Consider the following 20,154-nt stretch of genomic DNA (forward strand, 5'->3'; position numbering starts at 1 on the left):
GGCAGGACCCTATTAAAAGACAATAGCTGTTTGAAAAGGGTAAGCAAGTTGATATGGATATAATAGGCCACATATGGGGGCCCCTTTCTACTCTGAAATAAAGCTCCTTCTTAGAGTTGTGAGCTGGGAAATCCAGTATTCAGTAAGGCAGGAGGAGGAGGTATAATACAAGAGAGTGAGTAGCCATGCAGAAATACTTGAAGGTGCTTCAGGAAAAAATGGGAGGCAAGTTTGAAAGAGCCTGCAGAGATGAGCATCAATCACTGGGGATGGAAGCTTTCAGAATGACCAGGTGCTGTTTGGTCCCCAAGAGACTGTAAGGCCAATGATGACAAGGATTTGGCTAGAACCAATGTAGTGGTTAGTTTCTCTAATGGGTTAACAACAACCACAACAATAACCCTAATAAGCAAAGTAGTAAGCTCTTGCCAGAAATGATGCAGCTGGCAAAAAGTAATCCTTTCTGTCTTATTTTAAACAGCCTAACATGTTAACATCCTAAAATCCTGATGAATAATACCATCTACTGCCACTACATGTTTTTGTTATCTCTTGGATTAAAAATAAATAAATAAATAACTTGCAAAACAGAGACAGTGGACTCTCCAAAGAAATCTCTTGCCTGAAAACTATATATCTCGTCCTATACAGAGAGGTAACCACAGGACACAGATGTTTGTTTACCTATCACCCCAAACACTGTGCCTATTAGTGAATGATGCTTCTGGAGGATCTTCAATCCATAACAGAATTTTTCAACCACTGTTTTAGTTATCTCTAAGATCTTGTATGTTACAAAACAAGGAATGATTTAGAAGTGATTCAAGGTATTTAAACACATTAATCTAGTTGTTTATGACTAAACTCTGAATCCCCAAATTCCTAAGCAAAAATATCAGAAAGACAGTTTTCTTCCCTCCACCACCCTTTGCCTATTATTGCCAAATGAACAGCTCTCCAGCTCCCATTCACTGCAATAAATGGGTTAGCTTGGTAGAATTTGCAAATAAAAAAAAAACCACATGAGATCTTCAACACTTGCTTGTTCCATTAGGTGGTCAACAGGGCACAAAACTTATCTTTAGCAAATAAAAGGGTTTAAATGATTAAAGAGAGGATTTGGATTCCTAAGAAAAAAATCAAAGAAGTTTTTAATAACATCGCTAAGCTTGACTCAAATAAATACATTATTTTATAAAAAATTAGACATAACTGTTTTCATAAAATATTGATTTCTACACTACTGTCCAGTATGTAGACTTTATTTCATTTCAAATGCAGCCATCATGTAGGTAGAGACAGATGAGCAAAGGAGATGAAAGGCATCAAACTCCATACTCATTCCCCAGTTAAATGCCTTCATGCCTTGGCATATGGTGACCATACTTTCAGAAGTCCAAATTGGGACACATAATCTAAAAATGTTTTATTTGGTGTGGGGGCCACTTTCAGGTGTGAGAAACAGCTGAACAACTTTGCTTATATGATTGCCTATGTTTAAATGTCATATTATTTAATAATCTTAAAATATATATAGCCTATGTAATCAGAAAAATTCATTATACAGAATAGCATGCGTAGTGTACCATTTACAGGCATACCTTGTTTTATTATGTTTCACTTTATTATACTTTGTAGATATTGAATTTTTTACAAATTGAAGGATTTTGGCAATTCTGTGTCAAGCACGTCTAGGGTGCCAACAGCATGTGCTCACTTCATATCTCTGCTTCACATTTTGGTAATTCTCACAATATTTCAAACTTTTTCATCATTTGTATATCTGTTATAATGGTCTGTGATCATTGATCTTTGATGTTATTGCTGTAATTATTTTGGGGTGCCACAAACCATACCCATATAAGAGGGTGAACTTAATAAATGTCGTATGTTCTGACTGCTCCACCGACAGGCCGTTCCCCTTTCTCCCTCCCTTTCCTTGGTGGGCTCTATTCCCTGAGCTACAATGGTATTGAAATTAGGTCAATTAATAACCCTACAATGGCCTCTAAGTGTTGAAGTGAAAGGAAGAGTCCCTTACTTGAAGTTTAAGGAAGTTAAGGAAGCTTAGTGAAGAGAGCATGCCAAAAGCCAAGATAGGCCAAAAGCTAGGCCTCTTACACAAAATGCCAAGTTGTGCATGCAAAGAAAAAGTTCTTGAAAGAAATTTAAAGTGCATTCCAGGCCAGGCATGGTGACTCATGCCTATAATCCTAGCACTTTGGTAGGGCCAAGGTGGGCGGATCACATGAGGCCAGGAGTTTGAAACCAGCTTGGCCAACATGGTGAAACCCTGTCTCTACTAAAAATACAAAAAAGTTAGCCAGGCATGATGGCTCATACCTATAATCCCAGCTACTAGGGAGGCTGAGGCACAAGAATTGCTTGAACCTGGGAGGCAGAGGTTGCAGTGAGCTGAAATCGAGCCACTGTACTCCAGCCTGGGTAAAGGAGTAAGACTCTGTCCAAAAAAAAAAAAAAAAAAAAAAAAAAAAAATGCATTCCAATGAACAAACAAATGATAAGAAAGCGAAACAGCCTTACTGCTGATATGGAGAAAGCTTTCATGGTCTGGACAGATAAAACCAACCATACCATTCCCTTAAGCCAAACCTAATCCAGAGCAAGGCTCTAACTCTCTTCAATTATGTGATAGCTGAGAGAGGTAAGGAAGCTGCAGAAGAAAAGTCTGAGGGTAGCAGAGGTTGGTTCGTGAAGTTTAAGGAAGTAAGCTGCCTCCATACCATAAAAGCACAAGGTGAAGCAGCAAATGCTGATGGAGAAGGTGCAGCAAGTTATCTGAAAGATCTAGCTAAGATCATTGATGAAGGTGGCTACACGAAACAACAGATTTTCAATGTTGTTGAAATGAAATGAAAGCTACATTTTCAAGCTTTCAAATGTAGCTACAAAATGAAGCTACATTTTCAATGTAGACAAAACAGACTTCTATTGGAAGAAGATGCCATCTAGGACTTTCATAGCTGGAGAAGAGAAGTCAATGCCTGGCTTCAAAGCTTCAAAGGATAGGCTGATGCTCTTGTTAGGGGCTAATGCAGCTGGTAACTTTCAGTGGAACCCAATGCTCATTTACCATTCTAAAAAATCCTAGGGCCTTAAGAATGATGCTAAATCTACTGTACTTGTGCTCTATAAATGGGACAACAGAGCCTGCATGAAAGCACATCTGTTTATGGCATGGTTTACTGAATATTTTAAGCCCACTTTAAAGGAGTAAGTAAAGACTGACTTACTTACAACTTAATGTTGTTTTCATACCTGCTAACACAACATACATTCTGCAGCCCAGGGATCAAGGAGTAATTTCAACTTCAAGTCTTACTTAAGAAATACATTTCATAAGGCTATAGATGTCACAGATAATAATTCCTGGTGGATCTGGGCAAAGTAAATTCACCTTCTAGATGCTATTAAAAACATTCATGATTCATGAGAGGTCAAAATATCAACATTAACAGGTGTTTGGAAGAAGCTGATTCCAACCCTCACAGATGCCTTTGAGGAGTTCAAGACCTCAGTGGAGGAAGTAACTGCAGATGTGGTGGATATAGCAAGAAAACTAGAAGTAGAGCCTGAAGATGTGAAAGGCTAATAGTGGTCATCTAAGACAGATATTTCCGGTGAGTTTTATTTCTACATTCTGAGAGGCGTGTGTGCATATTATGATGCATATATATCATTTTATATTCAGATAAAACTATCAATAGATTTTTTTACAAAACTTTTATTGTAGCAAAACACATAAACTTCACCATCCTAACCATTTTAAAGTGTGCAGTTCAGTGGTTTTAAATACATTCATAATATTATGAAACCATCCCCACCATCCATCTCCATAATTATTTCATCTTGTAAAACTGAAACTCTGTACCCATTAAACAACAACTCTCCATTTTCCCTCCTACACCCACTATTCTACTTTCTAGTGTATTTTTTGACTACTTACCTCATGTAAGTGAAACAACACAGTATTTCTCTTTTTGTGATTGGCTTATTTCACTCAGCGTAATGCCCTCAAGATTCATCCATGATGTAGCATACGTCAGAATTTCCTTCATTTTTAAGGCTAAAATAATGTTCCATTGTATGGATAGACCATAATTTGCTTATCCATTCATCAGTCAGTGAACACGTGGGCTGCCTCCACATTTTAACTATTGTGGAAAATGCTGTTCTCAACCTGAGTGTACAAATATATTTTTGAGACCCTGCTTTCAATTCTTTGGGGTATATACCCAGAAGTGGAATGGCTGAATCTTATATGTTAAATTTTTTGGAGGAATTGTCACACTGTTTTCCACAGTGGCTATTTGATTTTATACTCCCACCAATGTTAACGCAAGGGTTCCAAATTTTCCACATCGTCACCAATACTTGTAATTCTCTCTTTTTTAAAGTACTAGCCATCCTAATGGGTGTGAGGTGATATCTCATTGCAGGGTTGGTTGGTTTGTTTGTTTTTGAGATAGGGTCTCTGTCATCCAGGCTAGAGTGCAGTGGTGCATTCATAGCTCACTGCAACCTTGAACGCCTGGGTTCAAATGATCATCCCACCTCAGCCTACTGAGTAGCTAGGACTACAGGCATGTGCCACCATGCCCAGCTAATTAAAGCAATTTTTTATTTTGTAGAAATGGGATCTCACTATGTTGTTCACACTGGTCTTGAACTCCTGGCCCCAAGCAATCCTCCCACCCCAGCCTCCCAAGCAGCTAGGACCTCAGGCGCATGCCACCATGCCTGGTTAATTTTTGTATTTTTTGTAGAGACAGGGTTTCACTGTGTTGCCGAGGCTGGTCCCAAACTCCTGGCCTCAAGCAATCCTCCTGCCTTGGCCACCCAAAGTGCTAGGATTATAGGTGTCAACCCCCCACACCCAGTCTCTAATTTTATTTTTATTTTTCAAAATTGTTTTAGACTTTATTATCCCTTTACACTTTGGTAAAAATTTTAGAATCAGGTTGTTTCTATCTGCAAAATGTCTTGCTGAGGTTTTCGTTGTAATTGCATTAGATCTATAGATAAATATGGGGAAAATCGGGCTGAGCATAGTGGCTCACGCCTGTAATCCCAACACTTTGGGAGGCTGAGGAGGGCGGATCACCTGAGGTCAGGAGTTTCAGACTAGCCTGGCCAACACAGTGAAACCCCGTCTCTACTAAAAATACAAAAATTAGCTCAGCATGGTGACACGTGCCTGTAGTTCCAGCTACTTGGGGGCGCTGAGGCAGGAGAATCTCTTCAACTCAGGAGGCAGAGGTTGCACTGAGCCGAGATTGCGCTACTGCATTCCAGCCTGGGTGACAGAGTGAGACTCTGTCACCTAAAAAAAAGAAAAAGGGGGGGGACCAATATCTCTACTATGTTTAATCTTTCAATCCATGAATACTGTTTGTCTGTCCGCTTATTACAGTTTTGTTTTCTTTTAGCAGCATTTTGTAGCATACAGGCTATGTACATGTTTTGTTAGATTTATACCTAAATATCTCATTTTAGAAGAGCTCTTATAAATGGATTTTTTCATGTATAAATGGTTTTCAATTGTACATTGCTAGTATATAGATTAATCTTTATGTGTTGGCCTTAAAGTAAACATTTTTAAAGGCAAAATAATTTCTATTGAAAAGACAAATTGGACTTCATAATTTTTTTTAAGTGCATCAAAAGACACTATCAATAGTGTAAAAAAGCAACCCACAAAACGGAAGAAAATGTTTCTTCAAAAATTAGAGAGGCCAGGCGCAGTGGCTCATGCCTATAATCTCAGCACTTTGGGATGCCGAAGTGGGTGGATCACTTGAGGTCAGGAGTTCAAGACCAGCTTGGCCAACATAGTGAAACCATGTCTTTGCTAAAAATGCAAAAATTAGCTGGGCATGGGGGTGCATGCCTGTAATCTTAGCTACTTAGGAGGCTGAGGCAGGGGAATCACTTGAATCCGGGAGGTAGAGGTTGCAGTGAGCTGAGATCATGCCACTGCACTGCAACCTGGGCAACAGAACAAGGTTCCATCACCAAAAAAAAAAAAAAAAAAATTAGAGAAATCACACAAAGACAGTGTGGCAAATTGATTTTCAACAAAGGTACATAAGCAATTCAATGGAGAAAAGATACTTTTTTCAACAAATGCAAAATGTAAAAAAAGAGAAAAGAACCTCAACCTAAAATTCAAACTTTACATAAAAAAATGAACTCAAGTGGATCTTGGATCTAAATGTGAAAAATAAACCTATAAGACTTTTAAAGGGTCCAGGCATGGTGTCACACCTATAATCCCAGCTACTCGGGAGGCTGAGGCTGGGAGAATTGCTTGAACCTGGGAGGCAGAGGTTGCAGTGAGCCGAGATGGCGCCACTGTACTCCAGCCTGGGTGAAAGAGCAATATTCCATCTCAAAAAAAGAAAAAAAATTTTAGAGGAAAAACAGAAAATCTTTGCAATCTGGAAATTAGGCAGAGTTCTTAGATATGACACAAAAAGCATGATCCAAAAAACAAAGAAATCAACAAATTGAATTTCATCAAAATTTAAAACTTTTAGGCTGGGCAGGGTGGCTCACGCCTGTAATCCCAGCACTTTGGGAGGCTGGGGCAGGTGGATCACCTGAGGTCAGGAGTTTGAGACCAGCCTGGCTAACATGGTGAAACCCCATTTCTACTAAAAATACAAAAAATTAGACAAGCATGGTGGCACATGCCTGTAATCCCAGCTACTCGGGAGGCTGCAGCAGGAGAATCATTTGAACCTGGGAGGCAGAGGTTGCTGTGAGCCGAGATTGTGCCATTGCACTCCAGCTTGGGAATAAGAGCAAAGCTCCATCTCAAAAAAAAAAAGAAAAAGAAAAAAGTTTTGCTCAGTATATAACACTGAGAAGAGAATGAAAATACAAGCTAAATACTAGTAGAAAATATTTGCAAATTACAAAGGACTTGTATCCAGAATATATACAAACAACTCTCAAAACTCAACAGTAGGAAAACAAACAACCCAATTTAAAAATGGGCAAAAGTTTGAACAGACGCTTCACCAAAGAGGATATGTGAATGGCAAATAAGAAGTTTTTCAACATCATTAGCCTCTTGAGAAATGCAAATTAATACCACAATGAGATACCTATTAGAATAGTTCAAATGAAAAATACTGACAATGCCAAGCGCTGACAAGGATATAGACCAACCCAATCACTCATATATTGCTGGTAGAAATACAAACTGGTACAGCCACTCTGGACAACACTGTGGCAGTTTCTCAAAAAGCTAACTACGGCTGGGCGCAGTGGCTCACACCTGTAATCCCAGCACTTTGGAAGGCAGAGGCGGGTGGATCATGGGGTCAGGAGTTTAAGACCAGCCTGACCAAGATGGTGAAACCCTGTATCTACTAAAACTACAAAAATTAGCCAGGCGCAGTGTCAGGTGCCTGTAGTCCCAGCTACTCGGGAGGCTGACGCAGGAGAATCGCTTGAACCCGGGCGGCCGAGGTTGCAGTGAGCTGAGATTGTACCACTGCATTCCAGCCTGGGCGACAGAATGAGACTCCGTCTCAAAAAAACAAAGCTAAACATACACATACCATGTGATTGAGTGAGCAATCTTACTCTTGGGTATACAATTCAGAGAAAAGAAAATGTATGTTCACACAGAAATGAGTACATGAGTATTTATTCATAATTGCCAATTGGTGGAAACCCAAATATCCTTCTAAGGGCAAATGGATAAACAAATTGTGGTACATATATACAATACAATACTATTCAGCAATAAAAAGAAGCAAAGTACTGACACATGGCACAACCTGGAGGAATCTCAAAGCTCTCAAACCACTATGCAGAGTGAAAAAAGCTAATCTCAAAGGTTATATACTGTATAAGGCTGGGCATGGTGGCTCATGCCTATAATACCAACAACTTTGGGAGGCCAAGGCAGGCAGATCACTTGAGGCCAGGAGTTTGAGACCAGCCTGGCCAACATGGTGAAACCCCATCTCTACTAATAACACAAAAATTAGCCAGATGTGGTGGTACATGCCTATAATTCTAGCTACTCGGGAGGCTGAGGCATGAGAATTGCTTGAACCCAAGAAGGGGAGGTTTCAGTGAGCCAAGATTGCGCCACTGCACCCCAGCCTGGGCAACAGAGTGAGACTCTGTCTCGATTAAAAAAAAAAAGTTATATACTATGACACTGTTGAAAAGACAAAACTACAGTGATGGAAAACAAATCAGTTCAGGGGTTTGGGTTGGGAGACAGGAGATTATAAAGGGATAGTATGGAGTTTTTTGTGGTGATGAAACTGTTCTGTATATATATATGTTCTGTATATATACATGTGTTAAAAATTCATAGAACTGGTTGGGCACAGTGGCTCACGCCTGTAATCCCAGTACTTTGGGAGGCCAAGGTGGGCAGAGCACGAGGTCAGGAGTTCAAGACCAGCCTGACCAATATGGCGAAACCCTCTCTCTACTAAAAATACAAAAATTAGCCGGGTGTGGTGGCACGCACCTGTAGTCCCAGCTACTCGGGAGACTGAGGCAGGAGAATCGCTTGAACCTGGGAAGCGGAGGTTGCAGTGAGCGAAGATCGTGCCACTGCACTCCAGCCTGGGTGGACCATCCTGGCTAATACACCTGGCTAATACAGTGAAAATCTGTCTGTACCATAAGCACACACACACACACACACACACACACACACAAATTAGCCAGGCGTGGTGGCGGGCACCTGTAGTCCCAGCTATTCGGGAGGAGGCTGAGGCAGGGGAATGGCGTGAACCTGGGAGGCAGAGCTCTCAGTGAGCCGAGACTGGGCCACTGCACTCCAGCCTGGGTGACAGAGCGCGACTCCATCTCAAAAAAAAAAAAAAAAGGACTAAATGAAAAAGTACACATATAATTTGATAAGTTTTTATATATGCATATACCCAAGAAACCATCACCACAATCAAGATAATGAACATACCCATAACCTCCCAAAGTTTCCTTTGACCCTATTTGGAATTCCTCCCTCCTATCTGCCTGTGACCTCCTGTCCGCAACCGATATACTTTCTGTTACCATATATTAATTAGTCACTATAGTCTTTAATTCCTCTCAGTAATGTTTTGTAATTTTCAGTGTAAACCTTTTGTCAGAATTATTTCTAAGTATTTTGCATTTTTTGATGCTACTGTAAATGACACTGCTTTTAAAATTTAAATTTCCAATTGCTCTTTGCTAGAATACAAAAATATAATTTTTATATATTGATATACAGCAATAATAAATTCACTTATTAGTTGTAGTAGCATTTTTTTTTTTTGATTCCATAGGCTTTTCTATTTAGACAATCATGTCCTATGCGAACAAACTTGGTTTTTGTTTTTTTTTCTTTTTGAGACGGAGTCTCGCTCTGTCGCCCAGGCTGGAGTGCAGTGGCGAAATCTTGGCTCACTGCAAGCTCCGCCTCCCGGGTTCAGGCCATTCTCCTGCCTCAGCCTCCCAAGTAGCTGGGACTACAGGCGCCGGCCACCACGCCCGGCTAATTTTTATTTTTATTTTTAGTAGAGACAGGGTTTCACCGGGGTCTCGATCTCCTGACCTCATGATCCGCCTGCCTCAGCCTCCCAAAGTGCTGGGATTACAGGCGTGAGCCACCGGGCCCGGCCACAAACTTGTTTTTTTGAAGTTTTCTTGCTTTATCCACTGGCTAGAACCTCCAGGACAACGTTGAACAAAAATGGTGAGAGTGGAAATCGTTGCCCTGTTCCTGATTTTAGCAGGAAAGTCTTCTCTCTTTCACCATTAAGCTTGATAGGTTTTTCATAGATGCCCTTCATTGGGTGAGAAAATTCCCTTCTATTCCTGCTTTGCTAGGAGGTCTTTGTTATTGTTGTTTGAGACAAGGTCTGGTTCTATCGCCCAGGCTGGAGTACAGTGGCATGATCTCAGCTCACTGCAACCTCCACCTCTGTGGCTCAAGCAATCCTCCTGCCTCAGCCTCCCAAAGTGCTGGGATTACAGGTAAGAGCCAGCATGAATGGTCTTGTTTCTGTTTTTTTGAATCAAGAATGAATGTTGGATTCTATAAAATGCTTTTTCTCTATTTATTGAAATAATGTGTTTTTTTTTCTTCTTATATGGTGGGTTACACATTTCTCTTTCAGAATTTTTAAGTTTACATTGATTTTTAAATGTTAAACCACCATGCATTCCTGGAATAAACCCCACATGGTTTTGATATATTGTTGGATTCAATTTACCAAACTTTTAAGAATTTTTGTGACAAGGAATATTGGTTTGCAGTTTTCTCTTCTGGAAATGTCTGTTTTATTTGGATACTAGAATAATGCTAGTCTCCTAGATTGAGTTGAGAAGTATTTTTTTTCAATTTTCTCTAAGTATTTGTGTAGAACTGGTGTTCTTTCTTCCTAATATGTTTGGTATGTTCGGTGTGTGTGTATATATATATTTTTGTTGTTGTTGTTGTTGTTGTTTTGTTTTTTTTGTTTTTTTTTTTTGAGATGGAGTCTTGCTCTGTCGCCAGGCTGGAGTGCAGTGGCACGACCTCGGCTCATTGCACCCTCCTCCTCCCAGGTTCAAGCGATTCTCCTGCCTCAGCCTCCTAAGTAGCTGGGATTACAGGTACGCACCACCATGCCTGGCTAATTTTTGTATTTTTTTTTTTTTTAGTAGAGACAGGGTTTCGCCATGTTGGCCAGGATGGTCTCAATTTCCTGACCTCATAATCTGCCAGCCTTGGCCTCCCAAAGTGCAGATATTACAGGCGTGAGCCACCGCGCCCAGCCTGTGAGATTATTTTTAACTACAAATTCAGTTTCTTCAAGTTACCTATTTATTCTTGAATGTTCTCTGTGTCTCTGTCCATTTGATCTAAGTCATTGAATTTGTTGGCATGAAATTGATAATATTTCCTTATTATCTCTTAATACCTATAGAGTCTGTAATGATGTATCTCTCTCGTTCCTGATATTGGTAATTTGTGTCTTTTCTCTCTTTTGTTGTGATCAGTCTCGCTCATGATTTTCTAATTTTATTTATCTTCTCAAAGAACCTGCTTGGCTTCACTAATTTTCCCTACTGTTTTTCTGGTATCTATTTCATCGATTTCCACTCTAATCTTTACTCTTTTCATCCCCTTCCCCCCTAACTTTTAAATTGCTCTTCTTTTACTAATTTCTTTCTCTTTTTCTTTCCCTCCCTCCCTCCTTTCCTCCCTTCCTTCCTTCTTTCCTTTCTTTCTCTCTCTCTCTCCCTTTCTTTCTATCTCTTCCTTTCTTTCTTTCTCTCTCTCTCTCTCTCTTCCTTTCTTTCTTTCTCTCTCTCTCTCTCTCTTTCTTTTTGAGACAGAGTTTCACTCTTCTTGCCCAGGCTGGAGTGCAATGGTGTGATCTCTGCTCAACGCAACCTCTGCTTCCCGGGTTGAAGTGTGATTCTCCTGCCTCAGCCTCCTGAGTAGCTGGGATTACAGTCACGCACCACCATGCCTGGCTAATTCTGTATTTTTAGTAGAGACAGGGTTTCTCTGTGTTGGTCAGGCTGGTCTCAAACGCCCAACCTCAGGTGATCTGCCCACCTCAGCCCCCCAAAGTGCTGGGATTACAAGTGTGAGCCACCACACCTGGCTTTCTTTTCTTTCTTTCCTTTCTCTCTCTCCTTCCTTTCTTTCTTTTTCTTTCTTTCCTTCCTTTTTTCCTTCCTTCCTTCCTTCTTTCCTTCCTTCCTTTCTTCCTTCCTCCTTTCTTTCCTGTTTTTATTTTCTTTCTGTTTCTCTCTCTCTTACTCTTTCTCTCTTTTTCTTTCTCTTCTCTTTCTCTTCCTCCTTTCTTTCTTCTTTTCTTTCTTTTCTTCTCCTTCCTTCCTTTCTTCCTTCCTTCCTTTCTTCCTTTCCTCCTTCCTTCCTTCCTTTCCTTCCTCCCTCCTTCCTTCTTTTTTCCTTTCTTTCTCCCTTCCTTTTCACGGGGGTCTCACTGTGTCACTCAGGCTGGAGTACAATGGCTATTGTACTGCATGGCTAATTGCAGCCTTGACCTTCTGTGCTCAAGCCATACCAAGTAGCGTGGGACTACAGGTGTGCACTACCATGCATGGCTAATTTTGTTGTATTTTTTTGTAGAGATGGGGTTTTGTCATGTTGCCCAGGCTGGTCTCAAACTCCTCAAGCAATCCACCCACCTTGGCCTCCCAAAGTGTTAGGATTGTGGGTGTGAGCTACTGTGCCTGGCTATTATTAAAAAGTCAGAAAACAACAGATGCTGGTAAGGCTGTGGATAAATATGAACACTTTTACATGGTTGGTGGGAATGTAAATTAGTTCAACCATTGTGGAAGATAGTGTAATGATTCCTCAAAAACCTAGAACCAGAAATACCACTTAACTCAGCAATCCCATTACTGGGTAAACACCCAAAGGAATATAAATTATTCTATTGTAAAGATATATGCATGCATATGTTCATTGCAGCACTATTCACAATAGCAAAGACATAGAATCAACCCAAATGCCCATCAATGATAGACTGGATAAAGAAAATGTGGTACATATACACCATGGAATACTATGCAGCCATAAAAAGGAACGAGATCATGTCCTTTGCAGGGACATGGATGGAGCTGGAAGCCATTACCCTCAGCAAACTAATGCAGGAACAGAAAACCAAACACTGCATGTTCTCACTTATAAGTGGGAGATGAACAGTGAGAACACATGGACACAGGGATGGGAACAACACACATTGGGGTCTTTTGGGAAGGATGGGGGAGGGAGAGCATTAGGAAAAATAGCTACTGCATGCTGGGCTTAATACCTAGGTGATGGGTTGACAGATGCAGCAAATCACCATCCACACATGTTTATCTATGTAACAAATGTACATATCCTACACATGTACCCTGGAACTTAAAAAAGATATATATATAAAACCATTTATATATAACTATATATGGTTATATATATGTTATATATATGATTATATATGTTATTTTTATAATAAAATATATATATTACCATTCTCTCTGGCACCAATACAGCAAGAGAGCAGGAGGGTCAAGTATTTTCTAAATAACAAAGGATAAAAGGGCTGTCTCCAAAATTTTTAAGTTTAACATTAGACCCAAGGATACCTGACCTCAGTAGTATAAAAAATGTTCATTTCCCCCTTTTATTCCTACAAGGGATAGAAAGAAAAGAAGACTCAGTTCCTGGCTCCTGTAAAATCAGGCAGATTATGAATCCTGATTTATATAGAAGGCACCTCAGAGAAGACCTAGTGCCGTAATTTAAAGAAAGGGCTCCCGTTGTGAATCCAGTCATACCTGCCAGCCAATTCCTATCATTATTATATCCTTGAAATGGAAGTCAATGGTCACAAATTATTTACAAAGCAAATAATAAAATTCAAGCTTCTCTTTTTCTTTTTTCTCTTCCTTTTCCCTATACAGCTATCTACAAAGCAAATAAAGTTTGCTTTGCTATCCCCTATCCCCTATCTTTTTTATCTTCCTTTATCCTATACAGTTACAGGTTGTAATATCCCTTTCTTCTTCTTCGTCTCTCTCCATTATCTTAATCAATAATATACTTTTTAAAAGACCACCTTTCTTTAAGCAAGTATCTAAAATAGCAATGGCAATAGAAAGCCTCAGTGAGGCCTTCTCTGACTACACTATTGAAAGTAGATTTCCATCTCCCAGTCACTCAGTATCCCAAAGCCCTCCTTTCTTTTCTTTTTTTGGAGACACAGTCTTACTCTGTTGCCCAGGTTGGAGTGCAGTGGGATGATCATAGTTCACTGGGCTCAAGCAATCCTTTTGCCTCAGCTTCCTGAGTAGCTGGGACCATAGGTGTGTGCCACTATGTCTGGCTAATTTTTTTTTTTTTTTTAAGAAATGAGGTATTGCTAAGTTGCCCAGGTTGGTCTTGAACTCCTGGCCTCAATCAATCCTCCTGCTTCAGCCTCCCAAGTCACTGAGATTATAGGCACGAGCCATCATGTCCAGTTCCTGATTTTCTTAATAGAATTTATCACTATCTGAAGCTACCTTACTAATTTATTTGTTTATTTATTTATTACATGTCTAGGGTACAGTAGGCCTTCAATAAACATTTGTTAAATGTATGTTAATTAATCCATATACTACAGCATATTCATACCAACTTTTATTACTGAAAAACTACCTAAATCCATGTTGTGATATGAAAAGTTTAGACATCTAAAAGAGCATCACAGAAAAGAAAATGGGTCAGAAAACCTGCCAATTAGGGCATTAATAATGGAGAGGAAATAAGCTGATTACACAATGAAGTTAGATTCTTAAAAAACCAAAAAAGACAAGCAAATCACAGTTCTCAGAAAAAGTGAAGTGTGATAAGGATGGATGCATGGCCTAGCTCTAAGTGATTTTTGCATCTGAGAGACTCTATACTTAGTTTCTTCTTCATATCACTCTCAAGAAGCTTCATAGAAATGTATCTTTGAAATAGTACACACACCCCAAAACTTGGAGCCTTCTATGGCTGTGTTAAATTACATGGGTACTGAAGGGAGAAGAATCTCTATTTTCTTTTTTTTTTTTTTTTTTTGAGACGGAATCTCGCTCTGTGCCCCAGGCTGGAGTGCAGTGGCGCAATCTCGGCTCACTGAAAGCTCCGCCTCCCAGGTTCACGCCATTCTCCTGCCTCAGCCTCCTGAGTAGCTGGACTACAGGCGCCCGCCACCGCGCCCGGCTAATTTTTTGTGTTTTTAGTAGAGACAGGGTTTCACCGTGTTAGCCAGGATGGTCTCGATCTCCTGACCTTGTGATCCGCCCGCCTCGGCCTCCCAAAGTACTGGGATTACAGGCGTGAGCCACGGCGCCCGGCAGAATCTCTATTTTCATCTACCCTGCCTAGTTCCTTTTCGATACTCAACCAGAGCAAATAAGAAGTCAATAGTTGTAAAGTTCTGTCTATTAATCTGGATATCCAAATTCTTGTCTTCTCGCCATTCATCTTTCAATCTGTAAGTGTCAGAGACTTCTAGGAAATTTCTACCATCTGGCATATTTCTCAGATACAGAAGAAAATGTAATAAAAACGTATTTTAAATGGATAATTCACAGGATTTTTTTGATAAAAAGTTTGACTGACACAAATGTGTATTTTTGGAAAAACCATGGTTGATAAATGTTTCAAATTCCTAAAATAGACTTCAATTTCACTTCTCTCACCACTTAAAAATTAGTTTTAATATGTTTAGCTTTGCTTTATCTCATATATTTCAATAATATATTAGGAAGTATTTGGGGGGAATTTTATCAGCACTCAAGCAACTACTGAACAGGCAGAATCACATCTTGGGAAACTGATTAGATGTCCTTTCAAGAAAACTTCTGATACTTAGTAATGCATCTTCTGTATTGGCAATTTCCAAGATTTTCCTGGGGAATCACACTGAAGCTTGAGAGAAGAAAAAAAAAGAATTTACCAGGGATAGTGTTAACATCAAACAAAATCTAAATATTACCTGTAAATAAGAATAACAGTCCAATCATACCTCTTTTTCCCTACAAAGTAAAAGTCACTACCAAATAACATTTATGAGAATTCAGTTTCATCTGGTAACTAATACACTCCTAAATGACTCAAGAATGTACCAAAAAAATTAATAACAGTAATAGTCAGAGTTCTTGGTTGCAAGCAACAGAAACCAAATCTCACTATCTTAAGCAAAAAAGGGCTCTGCTGGAAGGGTATTATTAGTGGCTCATAAAATCCACACGTGGCTGAACCATTAGACTTGGAAAACAGACAGGAATCAAGGGAGCTTTGGAGGCAAAGGTCTCACCACAACAGTCTGATCCACAAGCAGCTACTGCAACTGACACATCTTTCCACTAAAGTCTCTTTGCTTAAGATGGCCAGAGAGAGTTTCTGTTGCTTTGGCCAAGAAAATTTACTGCTACAGAATTTGTATAAAATGAGACTCTTTGAAGAAAAGCTGCTCCCACTCTTTTGAGGAATTTCATTTCTCAGTATGATCTCCATTCCCATCCACTTTCCTCTTTTTGCTCAAGGCACACTAAACTTGGGATCTACTTTTTATTTCCACTCTTTTCCCAAGTAGTCCCCGCTTCCCGAAGTTCCATTCTCCCTTCTCTGTCTGATAATTATCTACATATTCTTTAAACCTAAATTGAATGTCACTATTCTGTGAATTCTTTCCTGACTGTATAAATAATCACTTTTCCTATCAAAGTTTACTCACTAGTCTAGAACTTCTAATGCTCTATTTTAATTGTATTTGTGTAACTATTTAACTTTTACATGACAGTGAATTTCTTGAGGACTATATCTGACACACAGTGATTGGCATATGATAACTATTTAATAAGCAGTTACTAAATTTTAAAAATAGAAAGAAAACCAAACAATGAGTTTCTCAGCATTTACAAGGTACTGTCTTTGCCTTCTTTTTTTTTTTTTTTTTTTTTGAGACAGAGTCTCACTCTGTCGCTCTGTTGCCCAGGCTGCAGTGCAGTGGTGTGATCTTGGGCCCCTGCAACCTCCCTGTAACCTCGCAACCTCTGCCACCCAGGCTCAAGCAATTCTTCTGCCTTAGTCTCCCAAGTGGCTGGGATTACGGGCGCCCGCCACCACACCCAGTTAATTTTTCTATTTTTAGTAGAAATGGGATTTCACCATGTTGGCCAGCCTTGTCTTGAGCTCCTGACCTCAGGTGACACTCCCGCCTTGGCCTCCCAAAGTGCTGGGATTACAGGCATGAGCCACTACATTCAGCCATTTTACCTTTCTACTTATTTCAATATAATTGAGCCTTCCACAAACTGGCCCTATCCTCATTATACATTTTCTGTTTGTTGCTTTTTACCTTGTACTAGTCCTCTATAAGTCAAATTAGATTCCTTTATGATCCCTTGCAGTGTACGATATTTTCTACTTCAACTAATTATTAATATGTTCCATCATAATGCAAGTTCTAAAAGAGTTGTTCCTCCAATAAAAGTAGAGTAGCTAATTCAGACTAACCATTCTGGCTGAGAAAAAAAAATGGATAAATTATTCAAGGCAATTGTCTGAAGTCATCAGAGAGTCATCAAGGCAAATGAAGAATGACGAGGCCAAGTTATGATAGAATAAAACCGAGAAAGGTGAGCTGAGCATTTAGTGCCGCTTTTCCCAATGTGTGGGGTTTCTAAACAGAAGGGTCCATGGATTAAATTCAAGAGATCCACATGCTTGGATGGGGAATTTTTTTTTTTAGACGGAGTCTCGCTATGTTGCCCAGGCTGGAGTGCAGTGGCGTGATCTTGGCTCACTGCAAGTTCCACCTCACGGTTTCACGCCATTCTCCTGCCTCAGCCTCCCGAGAGGCTGGGAGTACAGGTGCCTGCCACCACACCCGGCTAATTTTTTTTGTATTTTTAGTAGAGACAGGGTTTCACCCTGTTAGCCAGATGGTCTCGATTTCCTGACCTCGTGATCTGCCTGCCTCAGCCTCCCAAAGTGCTGGGAGGCATGAGCCAGGGAAATTTTTATATGTTTATTTTTACTAACCTCTAACTGAAATTTGGCATTTCCTTCTATTATGAGTATAAACATAGAATTAACAGTACCTGTGACTCTTTCAGTAATAGAAATCTCAGATATTGGCTAGGCACAGTGGTTCATACCTGCAATTCCAGCACTTTAGGAGGCTGAGGCGGGAGGATGACTTGAAGACTGGAGTTTGAGAGCCGCCTGGGCAATACAGGAAAACCAAATCTTTACAAAAAACTTTAAAATGAAAAAAAAAAAGAAACCTCAGATATTTTCATATAACATTACTGTCATACCAGATATCTCACAATATCATTTATACTCATCACCACTTCAGAAATAAGGTATTATTATACCCACTGGTAGCTCTAGGGGCCTCTGCCAGTTCTGGAAGGTTCAACTGATAAACTAAGCAGTTAATAATTTTGAATTAATGTTAAATTCCTGGGTTTTCAAATGCTGTTAGGGCTTATAGACAAAAAATTAGAGTTGGCTGGGTATGGTGGCTCACGCCTGTAATCCCAGCACTTTGGGAGGCCAAGGCAGGCAGATCACAAGGTCAGGAGTTCTAGACCAGCCTGGCCAGCATGGTGAAACCCCATCTCTACTAAAAAAATATAAAAAATTAGCCCGGCATGGTGGCACACACCTGTAATCCCAGCTACTCAGGAGGCTGAGGCAGGAGAATCACTTGAACCCAGGAGGCAGAGGTTGCAGTAAGCCAAGATCATGCCACTGTACTCCAGCCTGGGCAACAGAGTGAGACTCAGTCTCAAAAAAAAAAAAAATTAGAGTTCAGGACCCACCCAGGTTGAGGGGTGGGACTCTGGTAACCCCCTAAGGCTCTTTTGGCACTCCTAAGCGCTTAACTGAAAATTAGCCCTCCCTGATATGTAAATCTATATTCAAATCCTTTCAAACCCTCATGGGATTGAGGTAATCCAGGATTGCTAGTGCCCAGGCCATCTGCCAGAAGCAAATATAAATCCCCTCCGAAGAAAGATAGCATCATTCTGGGCCTCACATTATCTGTATGGTTTTTCAAACACAATTTACAGAACTCAACTAGAGAAAAAAAAAGTATAACACAAGATAAGATAATGGAGTAATAAAAAAAAAATGAAGAGATAGGACAGAAAACAGAAACAGACCCACAGGGAATCCAGATAATAAATTATGGACTTTGTAATAACCATGCTTTATTTTTTCCTGTGTTCAAGCAAAGAAAGACAAGATTTAGCAAGGAAACAAACAAAAACTGAATAAAAATACTTGAGCTAAAAAAATACAATAATTAGAATTAGGAACTCAGTAGATGGGTTTAATAGTAAATTACACAGAAATGAAGAGAGAATTAATGACCTGGAAAATAGATCAGAAGAAAATATCCAGAATAAAGCATAAACGACAAAATGATGGGCTGGGCATGGTGTCTCATGCCTGTAATCCCAGCACTTTGGGAAGCTGAGGCAGGCAGATCACTTGAGGTCAGGAGTTTGAGACCAGCCTGCCCAACATGGTGAAACCCCATCTCTACTAAAAACACAAATTAGCCAGCTGCAGTGGCGGGCACCTGTAATCTCAGCTACTCAGGAGGCTGAGGCAGGAGAATCACTTGAACCTGGGAGGCGGAGCGGGTTGAATCTGGGAGGCAAACTTGGGTTGCAGTGAGCCGAGATCATGCTACTGCATTCCAGCCTGGGTGACAGAGTGAGACTCTGTCTCAAAAACACACACACACACACACACACACAAAATGATAGAAAATGCGAAAAAGAGCATAAGAGACAGAGAATACCATGAAAAGGTCTAATGTTTGTATAATTAGAATACCAATAGGAGTAAAGAGAGAGCAGAGGCCAGTTGTGTTGGCTCATGTCTGTAATCCCAGCACTTTGGGAAGGCGAGGCAGGAGGATCACTTGAGCCCAGGAGTTTGAGGCCAGTCTGGGCAACATGGCAAGACTCTATCTCTAACAACAACAACAAAAAATTAGCTGACTGTGGTGGCATGCAACTGTGGTTCCAGCCATTTGGGAGGCTGAGTGAGGCAAGAGGATTGCCTGAGCCCAGGAGGTTGAGGCTGCAGTAAGCCATGACTACACCACTACACTCCAATGTGGGTGACAGACAAAGATCCTGCCTCAAAACAAAGAGACAGAGACAGAGAGAGAGAGTAGAACAGAAGTAAATCTGAAGAGCTAATTATTGAGAATTTTCCAAGACTGATAAATGATACCAAGCTACAGGTTCAAGAAGCACTAAGAACACCAAATATAAAGAAAAGCAAACCTAGACACACTACACTAAAACTATCAAAAACCAAAGACCAAGCAGAAATATCCAAAAACCATCCAGAGATTTAAAAAAAAGATTATTTTCAAAAAGCAAGAATAAAACTGAGAGCAACTTCTCAGCAAAGTCAGTAGAAACCAAAAGATAATGGAATGGTAAAACAGCTGCCAACCTAGAATTTATCTCAGGAAAAAAACTGCCCTTCAAAAATGAAGGTGAAAATTTAAATAAGACCTATGATTAGTTAATAGTTTTAAATTAATGTTAAGTTCTTGATTTTGGCAATTATACTATGGATACAGGAAA

At 40.0% G+C, this 20,154-nt stretch overlaps 1 protein-coding gene across 29 annotated transcripts in view; it reads right to left on the reverse strand.

The window, feature by feature from the left end:
* CSTPP1 (centriolar satellite-associated tubulin polyglutamylase complex regulator 1) overlaps positions 1-20,154 on the reverse strand; it is a 227,660-nt gene that overhangs the window by 145,105 nt on the left and 62,401 nt on the right. For 13 of the 29 annotated variants that reach the window (XM_074013736.1, XM_074013746.1, XM_074013751.1 and 10 more), the window contains one exon: positions 17,689-17,791. The exons of the other annotated variants lie outside the window; for them this stretch is intronic. In XM_074013736.1, coding sequence (XP_073869837.1) covers positions 17,689-17,791 — 103 coding nt within the window. The remainder of the gene's footprint in view (positions 1-17,688; positions 17,792-20,154) is intronic. 29 annotated transcript variants of the gene reach the window in all.

This window comes from Macaca fascicularis, chromosome 14 (assembly GCF_037993035.2).
Source record: "Macaca fascicularis isolate 582-1 chromosome 14, T2T-MFA8v1.1".
NCBI lineage: Eukaryota > Metazoa > Chordata > Mammalia > Primates > Cercopithecidae > Macaca > Macaca fascicularis.